The 21,126-nt window shown below is 44.7% G+C and overlaps 1 protein-coding gene across 3 annotated transcripts; it reads right to left on the bottom strand.

Annotated features, from left to right (window-relative positions):
• Positions 1–1,110: 1,110 nt before the first annotated feature.
• On the bottom strand, positions 1,111–20,847 carry PACC1 (proton activated chloride channel 1). 3 transcript variants are annotated; one of them, XM_054279581.1, is made up of 8 exons: positions 20,759–20,847; positions 17,095–17,191; positions 15,297–15,506; positions 13,104–13,258; positions 12,115–12,257; positions 6,889–7,033; positions 3,294–3,398; positions 1,111–2,569 (listed from the first exon to the last, which is right to left on the bottom strand). In XM_054279581.1, exons 1-8 carry the CDS (start codon positions 20,792–20,794, stop codon positions 2,408–2,410), a joined length of 1,053 nt encoding a protein of 350 aa, XP_054135556.1. In that variant the 5' UTR covers positions 20,795–20,847; the 3' UTR covers positions 1,111–2,407. The 3 variants fall into 3 exon arrangements, with proteins under 3 accessions (XP_054135556.1, XP_054135557.1, XP_054135558.1); XM_054279582.1 differs by having other exon boundaries at positions 17,095–17,254; positions 20,759–20,843; XM_054279583.1 differs by lacking the exon at positions 20,759–20,847 and adding an exon at positions 20,334–20,398.
• Between the last annotated feature and the right edge of the window lie 279 nt (positions 20,848–21,126).

Below are 21,126 nucleotides of genomic sequence, written 5' to 3'. Positions count from 1 at the left end.
GTGAAGGGCAGGGCTCCATGTGTGAGGGGCAGGTCTCCATGTGTGAGGGGCCTGCTGTGGGACTTCCATGTGTGAAGTCCCTGCTCCACTCTTTGACCCAGCTGTATTGCACTTGTTGCTTCATTTTTGTGTCTAAGCAGTTGTTGCACAGAGGGCATGGGACTGGACGGTCACACCAGCACAGCTCATCTTGGTTTTGTGTTTCAGTGCCTTTTTGCCTTTAGGAAAATAAAGTTCCCAGTGCGTGACAAACTTTGTTCAGCTGTCCCAGAGCCTAAATGAAAATAACTTACACTAATGTTGCCGAACCAAACACCTTGCAGGGGTTTAAGGAATGAATCACTGCCATTTGTAATTGCGACAAGTTTTTTCGCAAAGTTACAAATAGGGACATCAGGTTTAAGTAATAGAAAAAAACAACAGAGGAGCTGCAAGATAGCCTTCCAAATTGTGCAACACTTGCTGTCAGGATTGCTCCTATAAATAGGTATGTAAAAGAAAGGTTTCTTGGCTGGCATCACTGGTCTGCTCTTGTAACATTTCCTTATAAAACAAAACATCTTGACAGCTGAGATGTGACTGAAGTGGACTGCTGTGGGAGTTTATTGAGGGGAAAAAATAGTGCATACTGCAAAAAGGAGTTTATCCTTTATTTAACTATGCTGTCTGCTCACCCCACAGCTGCAGCTACACTGTCTTCCAGCTTACCTTCTCTGACCTCATTAGCAAAAAAAGAAGAAAAAACGCAGTAGGATCCATCAAAAGTGGTTCCAATTGTTTCTAATTTCTTGTTGTCTGTTTTTTGTAAAATCTAAGAATAGAAAATTGTATTTTTTGGAAAATCCAGGAAATATAACTTGTTCAAGGAACAGCTGGGTGTTCCTTTGGCAGGGAGGCATCAAGAAAGCTCAGCTGCCATAGCATAGGCTGTTAGGTAGTAAAGTCTGGGGGTTTTCTTGATGTGGAAGGGTTAAGTGTGGGGGATTCTGGTTTCTGTCCTGTTGCCCATCACTCAGGGATGGAGTAGCTCTTTTTGCTTCAGCCATGCAGTGTTTGGCCTTTGCTGGTCTTGTCCAGTTTAATCTCATTCCTTGCTGTGCACTACTGCACAGGAGCCATCCTTGTGAGATGCTGAAGGTGGGGACTGGATACCACCTTTCTCCCATAGAAACATCTTTGTCCCCTGAGTAAACATTCTCCCCCAAACAGCCAGTGCTGCTATTTTATTTATCTTACTGCAATGAGTTGTTGCTCCCCTGTTTAAGGCTGGCTGGTCAATGCAGTGCCTTAATTTGCTCTGGAAGCCAGCTGAAAGTAGGAAATTTTGTCCCAAAAGGCTTCCTCAGATGCCAAAAGCAAGGAAGGAAGGTTAGGGGGTGACTGGACACACTCACTCCTCTAAGTACTCTGCTGGAAGAGGAAGGAAGAAGCAAATTCTGAGTTGGCATCCTTGCAGCAAAGGCTTCAGAGCAAACACACCGTGGTGCCCTGCTCCCTGCAGACTCCACACGTCCCAGTCAGGCATCCCAGCTAACAAGGGACTTATAAGGAAGAAAAAGACACCAGCACCCCAGCACAGTTGGTGAGCAGGCATTCCCCACAGAACAGAGAATCACAGTAACATGCCTGCTGAGGAAAGACTGTTTTTCACTTCCTGAAAGACTGATAGAGAAGGAGGGATAAACAACAGCCTGAGACAGACTTTGAGATTAGCCACCAACTCAGCCCCCCACATTGTCCTGGTGCTTGAGTTTCCTTTGAGCTGGACTGATCTGTGGTTTTCACCTTTTCCTCAGGCCACAGCACTCTTGCCTCCTGTGAAGCTCCTTCCCAACCTGAGAGCAGGTAGTTTCAAAGAAGGCACACAATAGATTACTTGAAGTATTTTTTAATATTAAAGTCATTGTACTTTGATTTAAAGATGACATGTAATGGAATTCCAGTGTATTTTGTTTTAAAGTACACTTTGGAGAAGAGAGGCCAGGATGTTTGCAGAGCACTTTGCCTTCCACTAAGCACCATCAGGGCAGTGACTGTGCTACGGGAGCAGCTCACAGCTGATGCAGAAACTAAAGGGTCTGCTGGAGAAACATTCTAACACTGTCCACTTTTCACAATTTACTACAGGGATGGCTTTCTGAACACAACTGAGTTCCCTCCTTTCCCCCTGGCTCCCCCATACACGCAGGTAAACTTGTTAAACTTGGACTAGAAAAGCACGAGTTTGTTAGACCTGTCCTAGAGTTAGCGCCTCTGCAGTTCCAGGGCCGGGTCACGAGGCTGTTCCTCCAGCCAGCATCTCTCTGGAATAAAACATACCTGGTTTTCAGCTTGAATTGCTGATTGCAGCTCATTCCAGTTACTTTCTGTCCCTCCTGCTATGAACAGTTTAAATTCAGTCTGAGGCTCAGCTTATGTGGTTCGTGACTTGCCGAGTCCTCTTCAGGTGCCTTCTTCGGATCTTGATCATCCACTTAACACTTAACTTAGCAAAGTCTGCTGCCTTAAACAGGGCCAGAAAGATACCACAGAGGAGAGCAATCATGTTCCAGGGGTTTGCTGTGATAATCTGAAAGAGAAGACAAATATTAGTCCCGTCATCTGATTCCACACAGGTAGAGAGGAGTGAGGGCTGTGGGAATAGGACTGGGCTCTGAAGGCCAAGGAGGGGCCTGGGTCCTGCTGGGACAGCAGGAGTGCAAAGGACCAGCTCCTGTCCCACACAGGAGTTCACACTGGTTTTGGGCAAGAAAACAATTCACACTCTGGTTTTGGGCAAGAAAACACCAACATTCAAGATTTTGCTGCTGCTGGACCTTGGTTGTCAGGTAAATACAGTACCACATTTTATTCTAATGAATTTATTCTAATAATGGATAAAAAATACACCAGGCTATTTCTATTATTCTTATTTCAGCCCAGGTTTCTTGTCAATTAATTAAAAAAAGTCATTAAATCAGATTATGCAGCAGACTTACTAAAGCAAGAAGTTCAGCTCTGCCCTGAAGCTACCCTTTGCTAGAACACAGGTGATTTTCTTAGCCACATGGCACCCCTAGCTGCAAGCAGGATGCTGAGTGTCACCAGCCCAAGGAACAGCATCACATGGCCCTGACCTCCACACAGAATGCACTACTGGACATAAGGAAGAGCCTACACTGGAATTTCAGAAGTATCCTCACTCTTGTCTGCATTTATTCTTGGGGTGAGGTAACGGAGGAGGTGCATGCACACACAGGGCACGAGCTGCACAGTCAGACAGTGACTCAGGAGGGGACTGGAGGGTTACTCACGTCCTGAACAGTCTGTATGAAAGGGTCTTTCCACTCAAACACCACAAAGAACAGCTGGTCACTCCCTGGTTTAGTTCTCTGGTCAATGTAGTTAACCACACTGGTCTGGGGACAGGGAAAGAAAAGTGCAGGTTACTCTCCAGCAGTACAATGAGTCTTTTGTGCAACAAAAAAGGCCTGTAAGCAGGTGAAAATACCAGACTATTTAGAGACTTCCACTGCAGCCTTTCTCTACCTAGAGCAAAATATGGCAAGGGCAGTTTCTTCCCTCTGTCTCACATTGATATTATTTTCCTATTCTCACTCAGGATCACACTACAACCATTTCTACATTGCCTCTCAAGAGGAGACAATATACTTCCAAAATTCATTCATGAGAACTTTCCAAATGCTGTATTACCGCAAGTAAATGAATGTTAAATTTGCTTTATTTTCCAGAGAACCACATAATGGTGTCAGGAAGAGTCCTTCTATTTGAAAAACGGGTTGTAGAATAAACTAGAACATTCCAGCAAGTGCAGAATGAACATGGAAAGAAGGCCAGGTGTTAACAACCAAACCCACACTTCCCAGTAGTGCCCATTAACTAGGTCACCACTTGAAACTAATGCTGCCCAGCAGAGCTGTAACACAATTCCAACAGGGAACTGGGTTAGCATACCAGACAATGTTACAGCCACATGAAGCCAGGGTCTCAAGAACCACAACCAGGAAAATATTAAGACATCAGGCCCAGGAAAACCCTTGTGTTGTACCAGCTGCCCTCAGCCTAGGGGGGAACCACACAGGGTTTGTACACAGGCAGGAACCACCACAACCAGTGTGAACTGCCCCCTGCTCCTAGGACACAACACAAACTGCCCAGGAGCCACACAGGGACCTCAGGAAAGCACAGTGGGGAAAGACTTCTCCCTTCTCCAAGCCCCAAAGGAGTGTTTACATCTGTAAACAGCGGTGGAAGGACTTCTCCCTTCTCCAACCTCAAAGGAGTGTTTACCTCTTGCTGTGTGCAGAGGGGAGTACTGCTGCTCATCCTGTTAATTCTGTACTGCAAGCAATGGGTCCAGCAGCACTGTGACTTTGCATCAGGCTTGTGACACAAAGATGAGAGAGATGACGGAAGAGCATGCCTGTTCCATGTTTTGGGAGCCCAGTTTCCCAGGCAGAGTTGGAAGTCTCTAAGGAGACCACAATCTTCATCTCCTTACAAGGCTTCCCATGGCATGAGGGATGAGCTGCCACAAAAGCCTCAGATCCACCATGGTGCAGTGTCTCTACAAATACCTCAGGGTTTCTCTCAGTCTTCTCCACAGCCCCAGCCCTGAACAGATTTTAGGCTGCAGGCAAGAAGCAGCAGGAGCTAGAACACTCTTCATGGCCACTCAGAGCATATGGGGCTTCCCCAGCCTGTGGTTTCTGGTCAAACACCTTTGCTGCAGACTTGCCTGTGAGGATTTGTGAGGAGTTGTGAATGAGTCAGAGACAGAATCTCTGAGCTGCTTTAGATGGTGCCATTTATTTTCCTTATCTTCTACACAGGCAGGAAGGGTGAGTTCACCTCACATCTTTACCCCATGGTTCATCAGAAGGTCACAACACCTCCAGTTACAAGACCTTTTATTAACCAATAAAACACTGCCAAGAAGGATATTTATGTTTTTCACCTCATCCTTAAATATTTCATCTAATGGACTCATACTGCAGTGTAAGCTTTCTTAGCCAATCATGTTCTGACACACAAACCTACAGTACTGGACCCTAAAACTCTGAACCTTCCTCTACTTAGCTTAATGGGTCTCTGCTCTAAACTATAAATCCACATTCTTGCTTCTAGCACCTAAGTTTGGAAGCCTTTCCCAAGGCCTCAGATCAAATCCAGTGTTTAATTCTAAGCTTTGGCTTACAGGCCCAAAATTTTGAGAGTTCCCTGCGTTTTGGATTCCAACACTTGCCCCACACTTCCACAGCTGATTCCTTATTGGGTGCCAGTGTTCCAGCCACACTCATCCAAGGAAACTGCACACCAGGAAATGAACAGTACCCAAGGCAAAACCGAGGCAATGGGAAAGGAGGAAAATCCAAATGAACGACTGCTGGGCTAGTTAGAGTGAGTGACTGCTCTGTTTGACCTGGTGTTTGTATCCATCTTTGCAGTATGCCAGCTCCCAGGTTTGCATCTGAAAGGCTAATGGACTTCCTGGTGCAATTTGAGCAGATGCTGTACTGACAAACAAAGCAAGTGCAAATTATGTCTGAGCTGTTTCAATTTCTGTTGTATTATTAATAGAGATCTGATTCCTGGTTCCTAGGTTTTATTAAAAACAAACAAACAAACCCACAAAACAAACAGAAAACCCAAACCAGCAACAGTGTTCCCTTACTCAGATGATCAGTCTATAACTGCTGAACTAAATAGATGTTTATGGTCACAAAAAACTCTTTATTCCCTGAATTTGAGCCAGCCTTTTGTTTCCACTCTGAGACACATTAGACTTGGGCACACAAAGGAAGACTTTCAGGAAAGCACAGTGGGCAAACTTGGTAAGCACCAAATGGCAAATGATAGAGAGCTGTAGGTGATGAAGGACAGACAGACAGCTGCTGTCAGTGCTTACATGGCAGCAGCAGCAGACTGATGCATTCTTTCCTCTCCTCCAAAGCAAGGTATTGCCTTGGGACTTGCATGACTCTGGGATTTGCCTCCTGTCCTTCTCTAGGGGAGTAGGAGTGTCCTCCCCTCACAGTACCAGCTCTGGGTTCCCTTAAGGCTGTGCCAGGTAACACCTAACTGTGAGAACTAGGGATGGAACTGAACAGTCTGCTTCATTCTGCTCTCCTCAGAACACCTTTCCAAGAGTACCAAGGATCAAGAGAAAGTGTAATCTCTGAAAGAGACACCCTCTGGAAAGGACAGCTCTTAAAATTTTCATTAAATTTTTCATTTTCATTCCTTTCCAACGAACACTGGAAGCAAACAAAGTCAAAACACAATTATTTTCTTGTGCATTAATGTGAACAGAACAGGAATGAAAGGCTCATTTCCTCTCTAGATAAGCTGGCATCTTCCACCTGCATATTTTCTAGTTTTAAATGATGCAAGAAGTGAAGTTACTCCACATTTCTAAAGACACTCAACAGCTAAAAATTCCAAACCCAAACAAAAAACAGACATAAAATGCTACAAAGGATACAAGGCTTACATTTACCTCTTCATCCTAACATCAGTGGCAACCTCAACAATACCACTTTCCAACAGTAGCTGTTATTAGGCAATTCCTTTGGCAATTGTTCTCCACCTTGAACTGTGGGTAGCTGTTTTACTATCATTTAGTAATTAATTAATATGACACTACAGGTGTCATAACCCAAGTGAGGCCTGGATTTTTGGCCTCCCTTGTCAGAAGATGTTTTCCTGAGCTCTGCCATGAGGCCACACCAACAGCTGAGCACATCAAGACATTTACACTTCTACAGATTCCCTCCTTGAGAAACAGTGGGAGCAATGAGAGTCAAAACTGCTCAGTGGAAAATGGCATCATGGATGCAAGGAAACAAAACCAAACTCCCCAAACATAATTTTATTTTTTTTTTTTACCTCCTGTTTGAATTCAACAGTCTCACTACCATCTTCTTCTTTTGTTTTGACCAAGGACATCTTGACCCAAGTTCGGAAGCCTCCAGAAAACTTCCAGCTGGAGTATGAACTTTCACAGTCCTTCATGAATTTTGCTTTTTCTGGACTAAAGGAAAAAGAAAGCATTACTTTATTGACCAAACTGAGCACTGCAGGCAGAAGGTCAGACCTACAGGTACTTCAAACTATGTTCACAATTCCTTTTGTTCTCTGCCTGCTAAATTCAACACATCTAAAACATTGTGTGTAGTGGTGTTTTCATGAATGGCAGCCCTTCACTGGTGCATCCTTAACTGCAGAGGATTTACCTGGTGCCACCAACCCTGGAGCTCTGCCTGCCTGCAGGGATTGTTCTGCCCACAGGGAGTTCAGCTCTGCTCAGCAGCCACCCCTGGGACAGAAAGGGGCAGAGCCAGGACCTCAGGAAACAACTCATCACCAAGTCAGGAAGCAAGAGGCAGCAGGAAGAGCCTAGAGGAAGGACAGGGTGCTTCACCTCATTTCTGGTTGCCAAATAAATCAGTTGCAATGCAGACATGCTGAAAATGCCTCAAAATTGATATTCAGTACAATCCTATTATTTTGGAAGCACTGCAGCTTTGGTGTAAGGCTCCCACCTGCAGTAACTGTTATCCCAACATGCAATCCCAGCTATTTGCAGCCCCCAGAACAGTGGGATTGCTTCCTGTGGTTTGGCTGGGGTTTTGTTTTTTAATACTGTGCCTGTAAACCTTTAGGGCTTCCAACACCCCTCACGCTGCAAGTAGTAAAGGGGCAGCTTTAGGGCATATCTGGTCTCCATCTCTTCTCTACCAGCTGCACAGGACATAGTGAATTAACCATGCCATTTGCTTGGAACTCTTCAGTACTATGATTTTAGCCATTTCCATGTCATCCCTGTGAAATAAGCCCAGCCCTGCAGCTGCTTTTCCAATAAGGTTTCATTTGAGAAGAAGGGGTAAACCACTGTGAGAAGTCAGGGACCATTAAAGGCTATTTTTACTAAGGCAGATTTCAGGTTGTAGAGATATGCCAGGGTATGCTGGTCCTTAAAAGAAGGGAGAGGGTTTTGATGCAGACTAAATCCATCTACCTAGGAGAAGGGAAAGTGTTCTCTGCTTTTGAGGTAGAGGGTGTGCATAACCAGGTCTTTTAGGAGATGAAGGTGTTTTCATCTTTCAGGAGAAAAATGCAAAGAAGTAAAGGAGAAAAGTACAAGCTCTAGTCCCAGAACAGGCCAATCAGAAAGGTTTGTCCAGCACTGACTGGATTTGCACTTTCCTGTCTTTTTTTCTTAGTTTTCAAACTCAGGGCTTCTTTTCTTTCTACAAACCAAGGTGCCTTGTCTACAAGGACCAAAGGAACTGAACTGATATAAATATCAAATTGATGGCTACTCTGTACCACAGCACCTGCTCAGGCTTAACAGATGAATGGGAGGGCAAAACCCAGCAAAGCCATTCTCTCAAGTCAGGGCTTCAGGCCATGGACTCAGACACAGAATTCCACTGTGCACATGCACAGAAAACAGAAGGGTTATTGGAAATAAAAACTAACACACTTTGCTACCTATCAAGGCAGATGCTGTTCCCAGGGTGTCCTAGGAAGTTAGGAGCATCTTTATTTTGACATGAGGTGCTTGTTTAGTGGCCCCAACAGGATGGCACCTCTCCACCTCCCACAGGAGAGACGTGGGCAGAGCCTAAGGACAGCCTGCCTGCTCCCCCCCAGAGCAAACCAGTGACCCAGGAACACCTAATCCAACAACTGCCTCCCCTCCTGGGATGTGGGCAGAGCAGCAGCTGAGGGGACAGCCCAGGGCAGCACTGGAGTGCTTTGCCACTCAAGAGGAACACACATAATTAGCATTTTGCCAGGCAGTCATATGCCTAATGGCTGGCTAAATACAGCATCCTGGAAAAGCTTTCCAAGCCAGGATGGAAAAATGAGGCAGGAAGTTATGACACAGAGCTGAACATTACAGCCACAACTTCCATGGCAGGCAGGCAGCAGCAGTGTGCTCTGCCTTTGACAGTAATTGCAGGCTGGAAAAAGAAGGATTAATAATATCCTAGGAGAAGCTGTGGAGAAGTGATCTGAGAGGCATCTCCCTAATCGAGACCACTGCCACAGAGTGAGGGGAAAAAAGGGGGGTGGACAGGAGGAGCACAGCACAGAGGAACAAGCTTTGCACATATTATAGCAGAGGGCAAATTACACAGCTTTAAAACCACACACAGCCAAGTGAACACAAGACAGGAAAGGGATTTTAAGCTGTAAAACAGTTCTCCAGGCAGTTTCTTTTAATTCCCTCTTCACACCAAAGACAGACAACCCACACAGGCCACACCTCTTTTTTGTTGCTGTTTGGGATTTTTTCCCTTTTTTTCTTTCTCTTTTTTCTTTTTCTTTTTTTTATCTGAGGGAGTCACTAACCTATTTCTGGCCTGGGCTGTAGCGCTGCAGTGGATCCTTTACCACCAGTGTCTATGGACCACCCAAGAGAGCCAGAGAAGTTCAGGACATGCCACCGGCAGATTCCAATGCAACAGCAAGAGCCAAACCCACTGGTGGTTCAGGTCCAGTCTGTGTTTATTGCTTTTGTGTTTCCCAGAGCAGGAAACACTCAAACAGCCATGGCATCTAACAAAGGCTGCCGTGGTACTAAAAGTCTCAATCCTTCTATGTTGTATTTCTCTGCATGCAGCGATCCAGATCAGAGACATGAACACTGAGCTCAGTTTGGACCCTGAAATCAACCCTGACCTGTTCACACTGGTATCCATCATTTCAGTTATTTGACATGCTACACTAACAATAGTTTTGTCAGGAATTTATTCAGGATTTTCTTCTAAAGCCCATGTATTATCCTAATAACAGTTCAGGAGAGAAACTTGTATTTCTAGCCACACATTTTGGGTAATTTGCAAGGGTTTCATTATTTCCCTCCCTCCCTCCAATTAATATGGTACAGACAGCAGCTGCCACTACCTTAAAAAAAAAGAAAAAGAAGGCAGCAGCATCTCCCTGCAGCTCAGAGGCCAACAACAGCACACAGAGCAGCAGTGTTCTGTGAGCCCAGAACAAAACCAGTGAGCAGTGCCAGTTTCATGGAGTCTGATCCAATTTTAACAGAAGGGCTGCAGAGAATAAAGCCCTTGACAGAAACAACTGGGCCTTGCTTGAGTCCTCAGCACTTACTGCAGCACAGAAAATCTCTTAAAGGTACAAGTTGCCATTTTTTTCTTGCTTGTGGCACCTCTGGTAACACTGTACATGAACTGCTGGGCACTGTTATTCTGGGCCCTCACAACCAGTGAGACACTTTGTTAGGAGAAGTAGTTAACAGAGGCCAGTAATTGAAGTTTTCAGAGGCTCTATGGAAGGACACACAACAGTTTCTACAGATATTTTAACCCAGACTTCCCATCAGCTAAATTTAGCATCTGCTGATGAACAAGAAATCATTTCTGTTTTCTCTTCTGCTGGAAGCTGGACAGAATGAGTGCTCTGCACACACAGAGTGCAGTTTCACGTGCACTTTTCACAGTCAGGAGAAATGTAAACTCCCAACCTGCCTGAGCCCAGCCAGCTCATGCCAGGACAGCAAACACAGCACTGAGCAAGACAAGCCACACCATTTGTATCAAGTTGGGGAGGATGCTGCAGAAAACCACAGCTGGTTCTTTTCCTGAATTCCATCTAGACATGCAGATCATTTACCACTAAGGCTTCCATCCCCCTGCCAGTGTTACCCTTCACCTGGGTGAGCTCAAAACCAGTTTCAACTCCTGTTCCTAGTGTCTGCCCCAAGCAGGCACAGAGGCTGCATCCCCAGCCAAACATCCCCATTTCCCTGCGCCTGCCAAGGCCTGAGGATGCTCAGACTGAGCTGCTCATCCTGTCCCCAGCCAGCTGCAGCACCAGGGCTAGCCCAGGCAGTGCTGGTGCCTGGCAGCACAGAGAGAGCTGAGCACCTGCTGCAAGTGGTGCCACTGTAAGCATTTCCTACCAGAGCACAAGCCAGAAAACCAGAAATAAACAACATAAGGAACGAGCAGCACCTTCTACGCCACTACCCTTAACTGGTGTCTCTCACCCTAAAATATCAATGCCTAAAACACCCAGAACATTAGCATTTTATGAGGTGTTTCAGTACAGTTACAGACTTAAGAGTGTCTTCCCTGAAGCAGAAATGCTTTGTAAAAGGTGACTCCACCTCACTGCTCTTTGGCCACCCAGAGGTGGCATGCCTGAACACTCCCACTCTTTGATCCATCTGAAAAGCATCGGTATGACCATGTCCAAGCCTCTGAGGAGGCCTCTGAGAACAGATAAAACCTGTTCTCTTCCCTCCCTCACCTAATTTTGCTCTGCATAGGTCCTCTATATCCCCTGTCCCTTTTTCACTGAGCATCTATTATCAAATACAGGTTTTCTATCAGGTGTCACTATGACTAATATTTCTTGACTAACTTTTAATCTGGATCTCAGAGAGAAGAACCAAACTTGAATTCAAATTAAAGCAAAAATTAAACTGTTAAATATGAAATTTATTCTCAAAAGGTGGAAAAAAGAGTGGGTATTTAAGAAAGTTCAAGACAAGATTAATTCCATTCTTGTTAAAATTACAAGGTAAATTAGACACTCCAATGATACCACTGTCAAACCAATATAAAGCAATTTCAAAAACCCCATATATGAATTTACATCATTCTGCAGAATCTTAAATAAAGCCATTAATACAAAGAAACAGAGTGAATCTTTCAATGAAATCACAACAAAGCAATCTAGGGATCTGACCTTTACAGCAATTGCTTTAAAAACCCCCAAATGGTACAGAAATATTTGTGTTCTTGGTGCACTTCCTGACACACTGCCCAGCACAGCACACTTCCTGAGCACCCACAGCAGCAGACAGCAGGAAGCCAGCACAAACTCCAAGGTTTTAGAAAGTGCAGCAACAAATGGTTGAAGCACAGCTGAAGAACAGTTTTTGTCATTGAAAAAGCCCTCAATACATTTTTAAAGGTCAGATTAGTAAACAAAGACATGAAAGAGCATCAACATAGTCCAAACATTTTAAAAAAATCATAAAAGCCTGCCTGGTTTTTACTGAAAAAGCCCTGCTTTCACAAGTACTGTGACACAACAATGCAGCCCCAGGCTCATCCCCCCTTTACATACCTGCTGACAAACTCTTGGAAAGAAGAAAACAGCAGGTAGTCAATGGCACTGAAATCTTGGTCTGTTTCATTTAAATGGAACTGCAAAAACACCAGCTCCCTTTTCTTCACATCACGAGGGCCTTGAACAACCAAAGCATACTTCTGTAAGCAAACAGAGATGGTGAGAGGAGCAAAGGAATCCTCATTTCCTATTCATTAATTTACCACCTGGCACTAATACTCTGTAGAAATCTAACACACACACACACAGAGTTTCCTGGCTGCTACTAAGTACACGTATATTAAAACACCTAACAAGAATGTCACTTCAGTCCCTCCTTTCAGTTTGAAAACAAGGTCTTTACACCAAGATTCAGTGCTTAAATATTAATATGTAAGCATTAAATATGGTAATTTGTGGGTTTTGGACATTTGTTTATCAAGAAGCAAGCTTCCCTGCACTTCTAAGGGCAATTTCAGACAATCACTCCTCAATGAATCCATCTTGCTGGCTCAAAGCATTTCAGTGTAATGAAGCACTTGGTGCCCATTTAAGATTCTTCCAAGTGTGACAAACATGGTATGTAATTCCCAGCAGGAATTCATGTATGAATTCCCAGCAAACATAAAAAAAGAGATTAGCTATCCTCCTTTAATGGATACTGACACTGCCTTCAATCAGAGCTAGGTTTACCATATCAAGGAAAATGCTTCCCAGTTCATTTAGGAGAAGAATGAGGTGAGAGCTTCACTGTGAAAAATGACTTATTTTATCTCATTAAGGGTTTTGTGCTGCACACACCCACAGGACAGCTCATTTTCCATAACACGGATATACACTGACTGGGGTCTTTTACATTTCTGAAAACAAAATGACAGATGGCTTACAAAAATCCAAACCAGAAGCAAGGATTTTTTACAGCACATAGTACATACTTTTACTTTCCAACAAGATTATGAGCAGAAACCCCACACCGAACAAGCTTAGTTCTATCACATTGTTATTACCATAGTTTGATTAGTGAAAGGATCTGTGTAGTTGATCCTCTGAGTGGTGCATTCAATGTCTCCTGGCTGACCTGGATTCACCAGAGGTGGAATGTGATCGTAGTAATGATGCTTGCAGCTGAGCAGCTGAGCCTTGCCTGGGTAAAAGGCAATTCCTGTTTGGGGAGAAAAAACATTGGAGAGCACTGATTTCCTTCCTGAGGACATCAATTTGCATTCTGGAATTTAATCCCACACAATACTGAGCTGTCTTTAAGATGCCACAAAACAATCAAATTAAACCATGCACTTCCACATTTTTCTGGAGCAGGACAAAACCATTAACAGCATCAGGACAGAACCCCCACAATGCATTGAAAAAAATTAGGGCTCATATTCTGTTCAAGGTTCATAACAACTGCAACAGTTCAAGGCTCATAGAAGCTACCAAGTTTCCCACAAGCCAGCAGCTAACCCATCAGTCCCTCTCAATCCCAGATGAATCTGTAAAACATGTCAGGGAGCATCAAATGGGACATGCAGTGCTTTAGTTTTCAGATATTAGAATTTAACACACCACGTGTTAATTGGAAATAATGTACATACCATACATGACAGATCAAAGATCACTGGCTGAGCTAATAGAAGTGAAAGATGCCCTTCAGAATACAATATCTTCTGTTAACTGAATGTGACATCATAAAAAAAAAATCAAAGCCATCAAACATGCACTAAGTGCTGCCATCCCTTATTATTTACAGCACTGGGCAGGGCAGGCAACTACCCCACCTGGATGGAAACCCACATTTGCCATAAACCTCCTGTTCCAGTCCAACAGCACATTCAAGCAGCCTCAGCCACCTCAGCTTTGGAAGGCTAGCAAAACACAAGAGCCAAACCTCAAAATCCTTTTACACCACCTACACCATATTTATTATTGCAAACAAGTCTGCTGGAAGATAATCTAGTCCAACTTAAAAAAAAATAGTATAATTGATTAGATATAATTAACTCACAACTGAGATGACCTGCCCACCAAAATGTGGGATGTCAAAGCACTCAGCATATATCAAATGCTTTATTCCTTTCTTCAGAGCTCCAGGCTTGCAACTTGCCATCTCATCATTTCAACAGAGCAATAAAATAAAGGACTACATTGATTTAGGATCTCTGATCTGCAGGGATCTCCAACAATACTTTTGGATTTATTTGTATGTTGCTCTGCTTATTTAAAATCTGCTTATTTTCTTCCTGTTGCTGTATGAAATGCTCACATGAGGGGAGGAAAAAAAAGGGAAAAGTTTGAGTTTGCTTGCTCTTACAGTCAGGTCCATGTGGCCCAAACATAAGGCACTACTTCCAGAGCTGGGCTAACTGGCCATAGAGAAAAGCAACTACAGTAATATGGCAACACCTCAAAATACCTTTCAGCCACAACTACTGAAGTGGGTATTTGGAAAATGTGGTAACACTTGAAACAGAAGTGTTATTGTTAAACTGGAAACTCACTGATGACTGACTGAGCTGCATTTGCTACTATGGGCTCTACTTATGAATGGCTACTGGACAATTAAAAAAACTAATAACAACAGGACTCACTATTCAAAAATGCCCCTGTGGAGCAACTCCTCCTGCAAACTGCAACAGTTTCTGCTGCCACGCTGCATTTTTGTGCCAACAGTGTTCCCTGCAGTCACATTAGATTTTCATTGCCTACTGATGTAATGCCATGTTGCAAACAAGGCAGGGTGGAAGTAGAAAGTGGCATTTTGGTTATTTTGTGGTTGGTTTGAGAAATTAATCTCTTTACTGTGAATGGATCTCATTGCCCAGTGCAGCACCGAGCTCCTGTGTTACTCCCATGTGTTACTCTGTTTGAATGGCACAGTTTGGGGAATATTTCCAAAAGGAATTCACTTTCTCCCCCAAAAGAAGACTCATTTTAGAGCCTGAAAACACTTATCATCGATGAAATGTTGCATAATTCTCCACAGTTTCTGCCATTCATATTACTGGCATGAAAGCTCCCAAAAATCTCCCATACAACATTTACATTTCTGTGCAAAGCCAGTACAACTTTTTAATCTAAAGTGAGGAAATGAAAGACCTGAAATGTATTATATGCACTCTGGGCTCTGAAGAATGAACACCAAAAATTTAAAACAGTCCAAGAAAAACAAGAATTTAACCCATTTTCCTTGTTACAACTCTTACCAGGTGCATCATAGAAGGACACTTCCTTGTAAGTGACAGACATCACTGGGTGCTTGAGCTTCTCCCTGAAGTCACTGATGGTTTGGTAGACAAGGAACACAGCTACAGCCATGAGCAGCAGATAAATAAACAGGAGTATTACAGAGAAAACATTCTTTAGGCAGGTTTTGCTGAAACGTAGAGAAGGGGTAGTGGTACCCAGCTCACCATCTGGAACCAAACAGAACATGGATTGGGACTTCAACATACAGAGATTTTTGCTGAATTTACATTTAAAGATCACTCATGTGAGAAGAAAGTAAGCCTCAAACTCAGCTTGATTTTAAAAACCACAGCTAATTCTAGTTTTGATGATCAGCCAGGCAGATACTACCTTCTCAAGTAGGAGGTGTAATCAACCTCCTGTGTCTCCTTTTCTCATGCCAGAATTTGGCATCCTGTTTAAGGCCACTGCAGGCAGGAAACAAGGTTTGTGTTCAAGGACAACTGAGAAACAAAGTTTAAATAAAGTTCACGAGAAAGTCTGTTGATGGTCAATCTTTGCTTCTGGGAAAAAAACCTCTCTTTCCCCCAATTCCAGCCTGAAGTGATTCTTACACACTCAGAACAGACATCAGTGGAGTGACTGAAATAATGCTCATGCCCAGGATGTATGCATTGCATCTCCACCATGGTAGAAGTCACCAGACACTTGTTACCTCTAGTTCATAATTCCTTATGCAGTTAAAAACTTCCATAGCAGGATTCTTCCCATTACAGCTAGAAAGAGACTGACCCAACTCTCCCAGTCTCCTTTCCTTCAAATCTTGCTCTCTTTAGATCTTCTCAGTAGTCTCACTCACACAGACACTGCTTTACCCATACCCCTTGCATTTGCCATTTCTTTTGGCAATGCTTCTAAAGCAAAGGTTCCTGTATCCCTGAGTTACACATCACATTTTGTCATGAGTGATCCACATCTGAACCCACAAAATTTTGTTAAAACTCAATGTAAGAAAGGAGATAAGCAGCCATGCTTCCTGCTGACTGTTCAGTGGGGTGTCACCTAACGAGCCAGGCCCTGTCAGGCCATGCCACACGCTGCTCTCCCACTCTACAATTTGGTGTTTGTGCCTTCCCACAGCAAACAGGAGCCTCTTAATGAGCCCTATTGCACACAGAACCACTTACAAATGTCCATGGCAAGTTACATGCCAGGAGATGGCAGCCAAGGCAATTAGGACATTAATGTGCATAAAACTGCACTGCTGAAACAAATATGGCTTGAACTGCTGCAAGGCATTTAGGCCATGCTCCTTTGAGGCTGGCTAACCTCAGTGCCCACACCTGAGCTGCAATAAGCCCATTTCACACTGCTCCATGCCCTCCAAAAGCAGCCTGAACAGTCTAAGAATTTATGTTAAAGCATCTATTCAACATTGCACCTTGCTCATGTAAATCTGGTACAGACTGTGCCTCAACCCACTGCCCCTCAGGTGGGACACAACATCAAGGAACATGACACACTAAGCTATCTCAGAGTCAGATGTGCTGAACGTGGTTTGATTGAGACAAAGAAAAAATTCTGACAAAGAAATGTTCTCCTGTCAGTCCTTGGATAACCTTGGCTTTCCATCAGTACTGATTCACATAAAATAAGTAAATTAAATTAGTGAAGTAAAGAAAATAAGTAGTGAAACTAGTGTTTTGTTTACCTTCAGAGGTGCAATAAAAAAGCAAAACCAAAACGACCACAGCCACACACTGCAGCAGGTAACAGGCCCTAAAAATCAGTAATTTTTGGGTCAATAGTTCTCACCTGGTAAAATTACAGAGCTGGAATCTTCATGAACTTCCATATCTCCTTCTCTCTCCTCTGTTGGATTTTCAGATACTCGCTCCACATCTTCACTCAGCTGTGTAGTTAAAACAGTGGTTCAATTTCCAAACATGCTCTCAACTTGCAATTGTTGGAATTTCTATGGTACAAATAAAAGAGGCTCCAACTAACTGAATACACAAAAACACATCCCCAGTCCAAGAGCACCCAACATCTGTTCCACTTGCTCACAAGCCAAAAGCCACAGCTCTGTAGACTTAGAGCCACAAATTAAGTGACTTGCATTCTACAAATTTAACCTACTTCTACTCTGCTGCTTCAACAATAACATCACCTTTCCATTCAAGTTCAAAGTAATTATTTCCCCAGCAGCTCCAACACATTTTAACCCCACAATTAGGAGTGTGTTCTCTGACAAGCAGGAACTTCATTCTGTCACTGAAGGATATATTTTTAGGCATAAAGAAACCACAGCACATAGCAGCAAACAGAACATTAGTACCTCTTAATAAAGAGGTACAAAAAGCAGGAGATGCATTTTGACAGGTGTTAAGGCAGGGCACTGAAATACAGTCACAGCCACACGTGGCAGGGTCATTATGAAACAACAGTCAAGCATCTCTATATTTCTGCTCCTTTTTTGATCTCACTGCGCAGATTATTATATATTAGTGGTTATGCAACTAATTAGTCTTCCAGTGTTTCTGAAACAGCACCAGAGACCAGATATTTTCTTGTTTTGCTATTCAGAGCTCAGGGCTCAAACTGCCAGGCCACTTCCGTCAGAGTCAGAGGCTTGTCACAGCAGACACACATCACACCACATTGTGGAGCACTGCAGACTTTGTACATTGTAAATAGAAAGTATCTCTTGTATGTTTCCCAAGCTTTCTTTCCTGGTGGTAACTGACACAGAGATTACAGCAATGCAAACCAAGGCATGAGCATGCAGCACACCACATTAGCCTTGTTCTTGTTTCAAGGAAAACGGGGCACAGTCAATGCTGCAGCTGCACTGAATGCTATTAAACACTACACCCCTAACTTACACAACAGAAACGTGAAGGTATCCATAAGGGAGTGTTTTCATTTCACCCAGCTTTAATTCAGTACTGAAATCATCATTATGCCATTACCAGGTCCTCATTAGCACCTGTTAGGAAAGAGTCCACTCATTTTACACCTTCAAAGTCTGACGTAAAGTCTCCTTCATTTCCTGCTGTACTTCTGTATTCATTTCCATCGTGCAAAGCAAGATGAAAGCAGTTACCCAGCTGTTTTTAAATGCTTAGTACATAAATAAAGCATGATTTCCCATAGCATGAGGCAAGAAGTGAAGAGGAAACTTGTAGGCTAAAAACTCAGCTCACGTGCAAGACTCTTACCAGGGTCCAACTGAAGATACCTTTTTCCATTATCACCATAAAATAAGGGAAAATTAAAACTGTGCTTCTTTTTGTAGAAACATGCTGGTTCTGTTTATCTGACCCAAAATAAGCTACTCTGACCCAAAAGAAGTACTCACTGAACTCTTGTACTGGTTACATTAAATCAGCTAAGAAACCAGCTCCAGTCATACTTGTGCACATTGCTGATACCAGAGCTGATCCAACAAATGTAATGTAAGTCACAAAGTCACTGCAGCTCCTCAGCTGACTCCCACACCTCTGATTGCCCAGCTACAGGCACCTCAATGACCGAGGTTATTGGGAGAGTAAATGAATTCTATTCCTCATGCCAAGGAGATCTCAACACAAGGTTAAAAAAGAACAAAATAAGCAACATTTCCTATCTTCTCAAGAGGACCTGCAGCAATTTTTTTCAACAAGTGGAAGAAAAATAATCTTCGAGGTAATTCCCAATCTAAATGATTCTGTGGTAAGCTCAGAAAACACAAACTTTCAGCACTCTTTAGAAACAAACCAAAAAACCCCAAACAATATGTTTTCTTATCTCTGTTCACGATGTTTCACAAACTTTCCACAGATAAAGCCAGAGAAGGACAGCCAGGCAAGAGCAGGACTACTAAGAGTGCTTCAGATGCAGTAAGCAGGTTGAGCTGATGTGTAGGACAGCTAAAACCAGCTCTATTTTACTGCAGATGCTGAACTGAGGTCACCAAGATCCCAGTGCTGTGCATGGCTCAGCCACTGTGCTCTGAGCAGCACACAGCACCCTGACTCTGTGAGCCAGGGCAGCACAGACCTACAAACCCAGCACATCTCACACACACACCCTGCTGCAGCCTCCCTGGGACTGGGAAGCCAGCACAGGACACTGCAGGACAGCTGATTGCAGTTCACACCTGCCACTCCCCTTGGATTCAGGGGTTCTGCCAACAGCAAACCGGGAGCAGCCAGCCAGGTTCACCCTCCAGGCCAGCCCTTCCCACGTGGTATTTTTGATAAAGGGGTGAAGCATGGTGTGAGTCAGGAAGAGCACAGATTGCAGGGCGGTTGACCTTGCAGCAGGATGCAGAGACAGCACAGAATGTCAAGGGCAGGGAAGGCATGAAGCACAACTTCACTCAGCATTCCTCTGGGCTCAGCACATACAGCTGAGGGAGAAACAACCACAGGAACCTGCCCATGTCCCAGCAGTTCTTTTTCAGTGCTGTACAAAAAGAAGCTCAGAAAAGGCAATTCCAGACATTTGTGCATTCCTGCCAGGGGCAGAAGCAACAAAGACTGCTGTGGAAGGAATGGACACACAGGTGCTGCACCTACACACACATCCCATCTTGACTCCTGCCACAGTTTGGGATAAACCCAAACATAAGGAGAGCAGGGTCAGTGGTGGCTGATACTTAGGGTGAAAGCACAACACACATTGTCCATGTGCATACTTCAGGCATCAGTGCAGATTCATTAACTCTCACAAGCACCTTCTCTAGGTACAGGCACACAAGTCAACCCCATCTTGATAGTCATCAAAGACTTGATATCTTTTAGTCAAGATAAAACCTTCCTACTGGATAAAACTCCCTTAAATAAAAGAAGAACTTGTTCATACAGGCCTTTTGCTGATCTGCTGATTCATCACCTTCCAGTGCCTTCTAGTCTGGCGAAAAAACCAGAAGCTGAAACTAAACAGACTGTACCACACTAAATTAGAATGTATTAAAACTGAGCCTCAAACTACCCGTCACGTGTAGAGGAAGGAAGATATCTACATTCCTTTTGCCTGCAAGATACAAAAGCGCTTTGCTGTAACTCTACCTCTGCTGAGCTTGGCAGAAATTGCTTGTGTGTCTACTAGGAGAGATAGGAACGGGCAAGGAAGCCTGGCTGCGGAGCCCGTACATTGATATGCAGAGCAGGCACTGCTCGGGCTTCTGGCAGTGTGATAAAGCATGCTTCAGTTTCGGATGCGGGAGCTCTGCTCCCCGAGTCGCTTCTCCCACCCTACACACCATCCATCCCCTTGTCACCAAACCCCGGCTAAGATCCAGCCGTACCCACCTCACACAGGAGAAACAACCCCACTCTTTTAACCCCGTTCAGAGGTGAAGCAGGGAACCGTGCGCACCCGAGCCACCCGGTGCTTCCTGCAGGCTGCAGCTGCCCCAGCGCCGAGCCGAGCTCACGGCCACACGCCGGCTGTGCCCGCCCGCCGAGCCCCCAGCCCTGCCGGCCCCCCGTACCTCCTGGTAGGATGCGGACACCTCTGGCTTTGGCATAGCATCGGCGGCAGCGGCGCCGCGGGGCCGGGCAGCGCCCGCCGGCACCGCACGGGGCGGGGCAGCCACGGGCCGGGCCGGGCCGGGCCGGGCCGAGCCAGACAGAGCCGAGCCGAACCGAGCCGAGCCGAGCTGCCCCGCCCGGGCCGGGCCACGCAGGCGCCGCCAGGACCCCCGAGCCGCCCGGGCCGGCCCTTCCCTTCCCCTGCCAGTGCCCGCCCCTTGCCGGGGCTGCCGGGAGGCGTAGTCCGGGCAGGGCGCTCCGGCTGCTCGGCGCACCCTGAGGGCTCCTGGGCAGCTCTGTGGGAACAGCTCTCCCTCCCTGACGGGGA

This window comes from Melozone crissalis, unplaced genomic scaffold, assembly GCF_028551555.1.
Source record: "Melozone crissalis strain CALT ecotype California unplaced genomic scaffold, PUWL_Pcris_2 ptg000027l_1, whole genome shotgun sequence".
NCBI lineage: Eukaryota > Metazoa > Chordata > Aves > Passeriformes > Passerellidae > Melozone > Melozone crissalis.
Note: the sequence above shows the minus strand (reverse complement) of the source record. Positions and strands in the feature narration are given on the sequence as shown.

Excerpts from the sequence above, each read along its gene's own strand:
- PACC1 (XM_054279581.1), bottom strand. The coding sequence starts at position 20,794 with ATGCCAAAGCCAGAGGTGTCCGCATCCTACCAGGAG. Across the intron at positions 7,034-12,114 it reads TTCCAAGAGTTTGTCAGCAG|TCCAGAAAAAGCAAAATTCA; the intron begins GTATGTAAAGGG and ends TTTTTCCTTTAG. Across the intron at positions 3,399-6,888 it reads CTGTTGAATTCAAACAGGAG|ACCAGTGTGGTTAACTACAT; the intron begins GTAAAAAAAAAA and ends CCCTGTCCCCAG.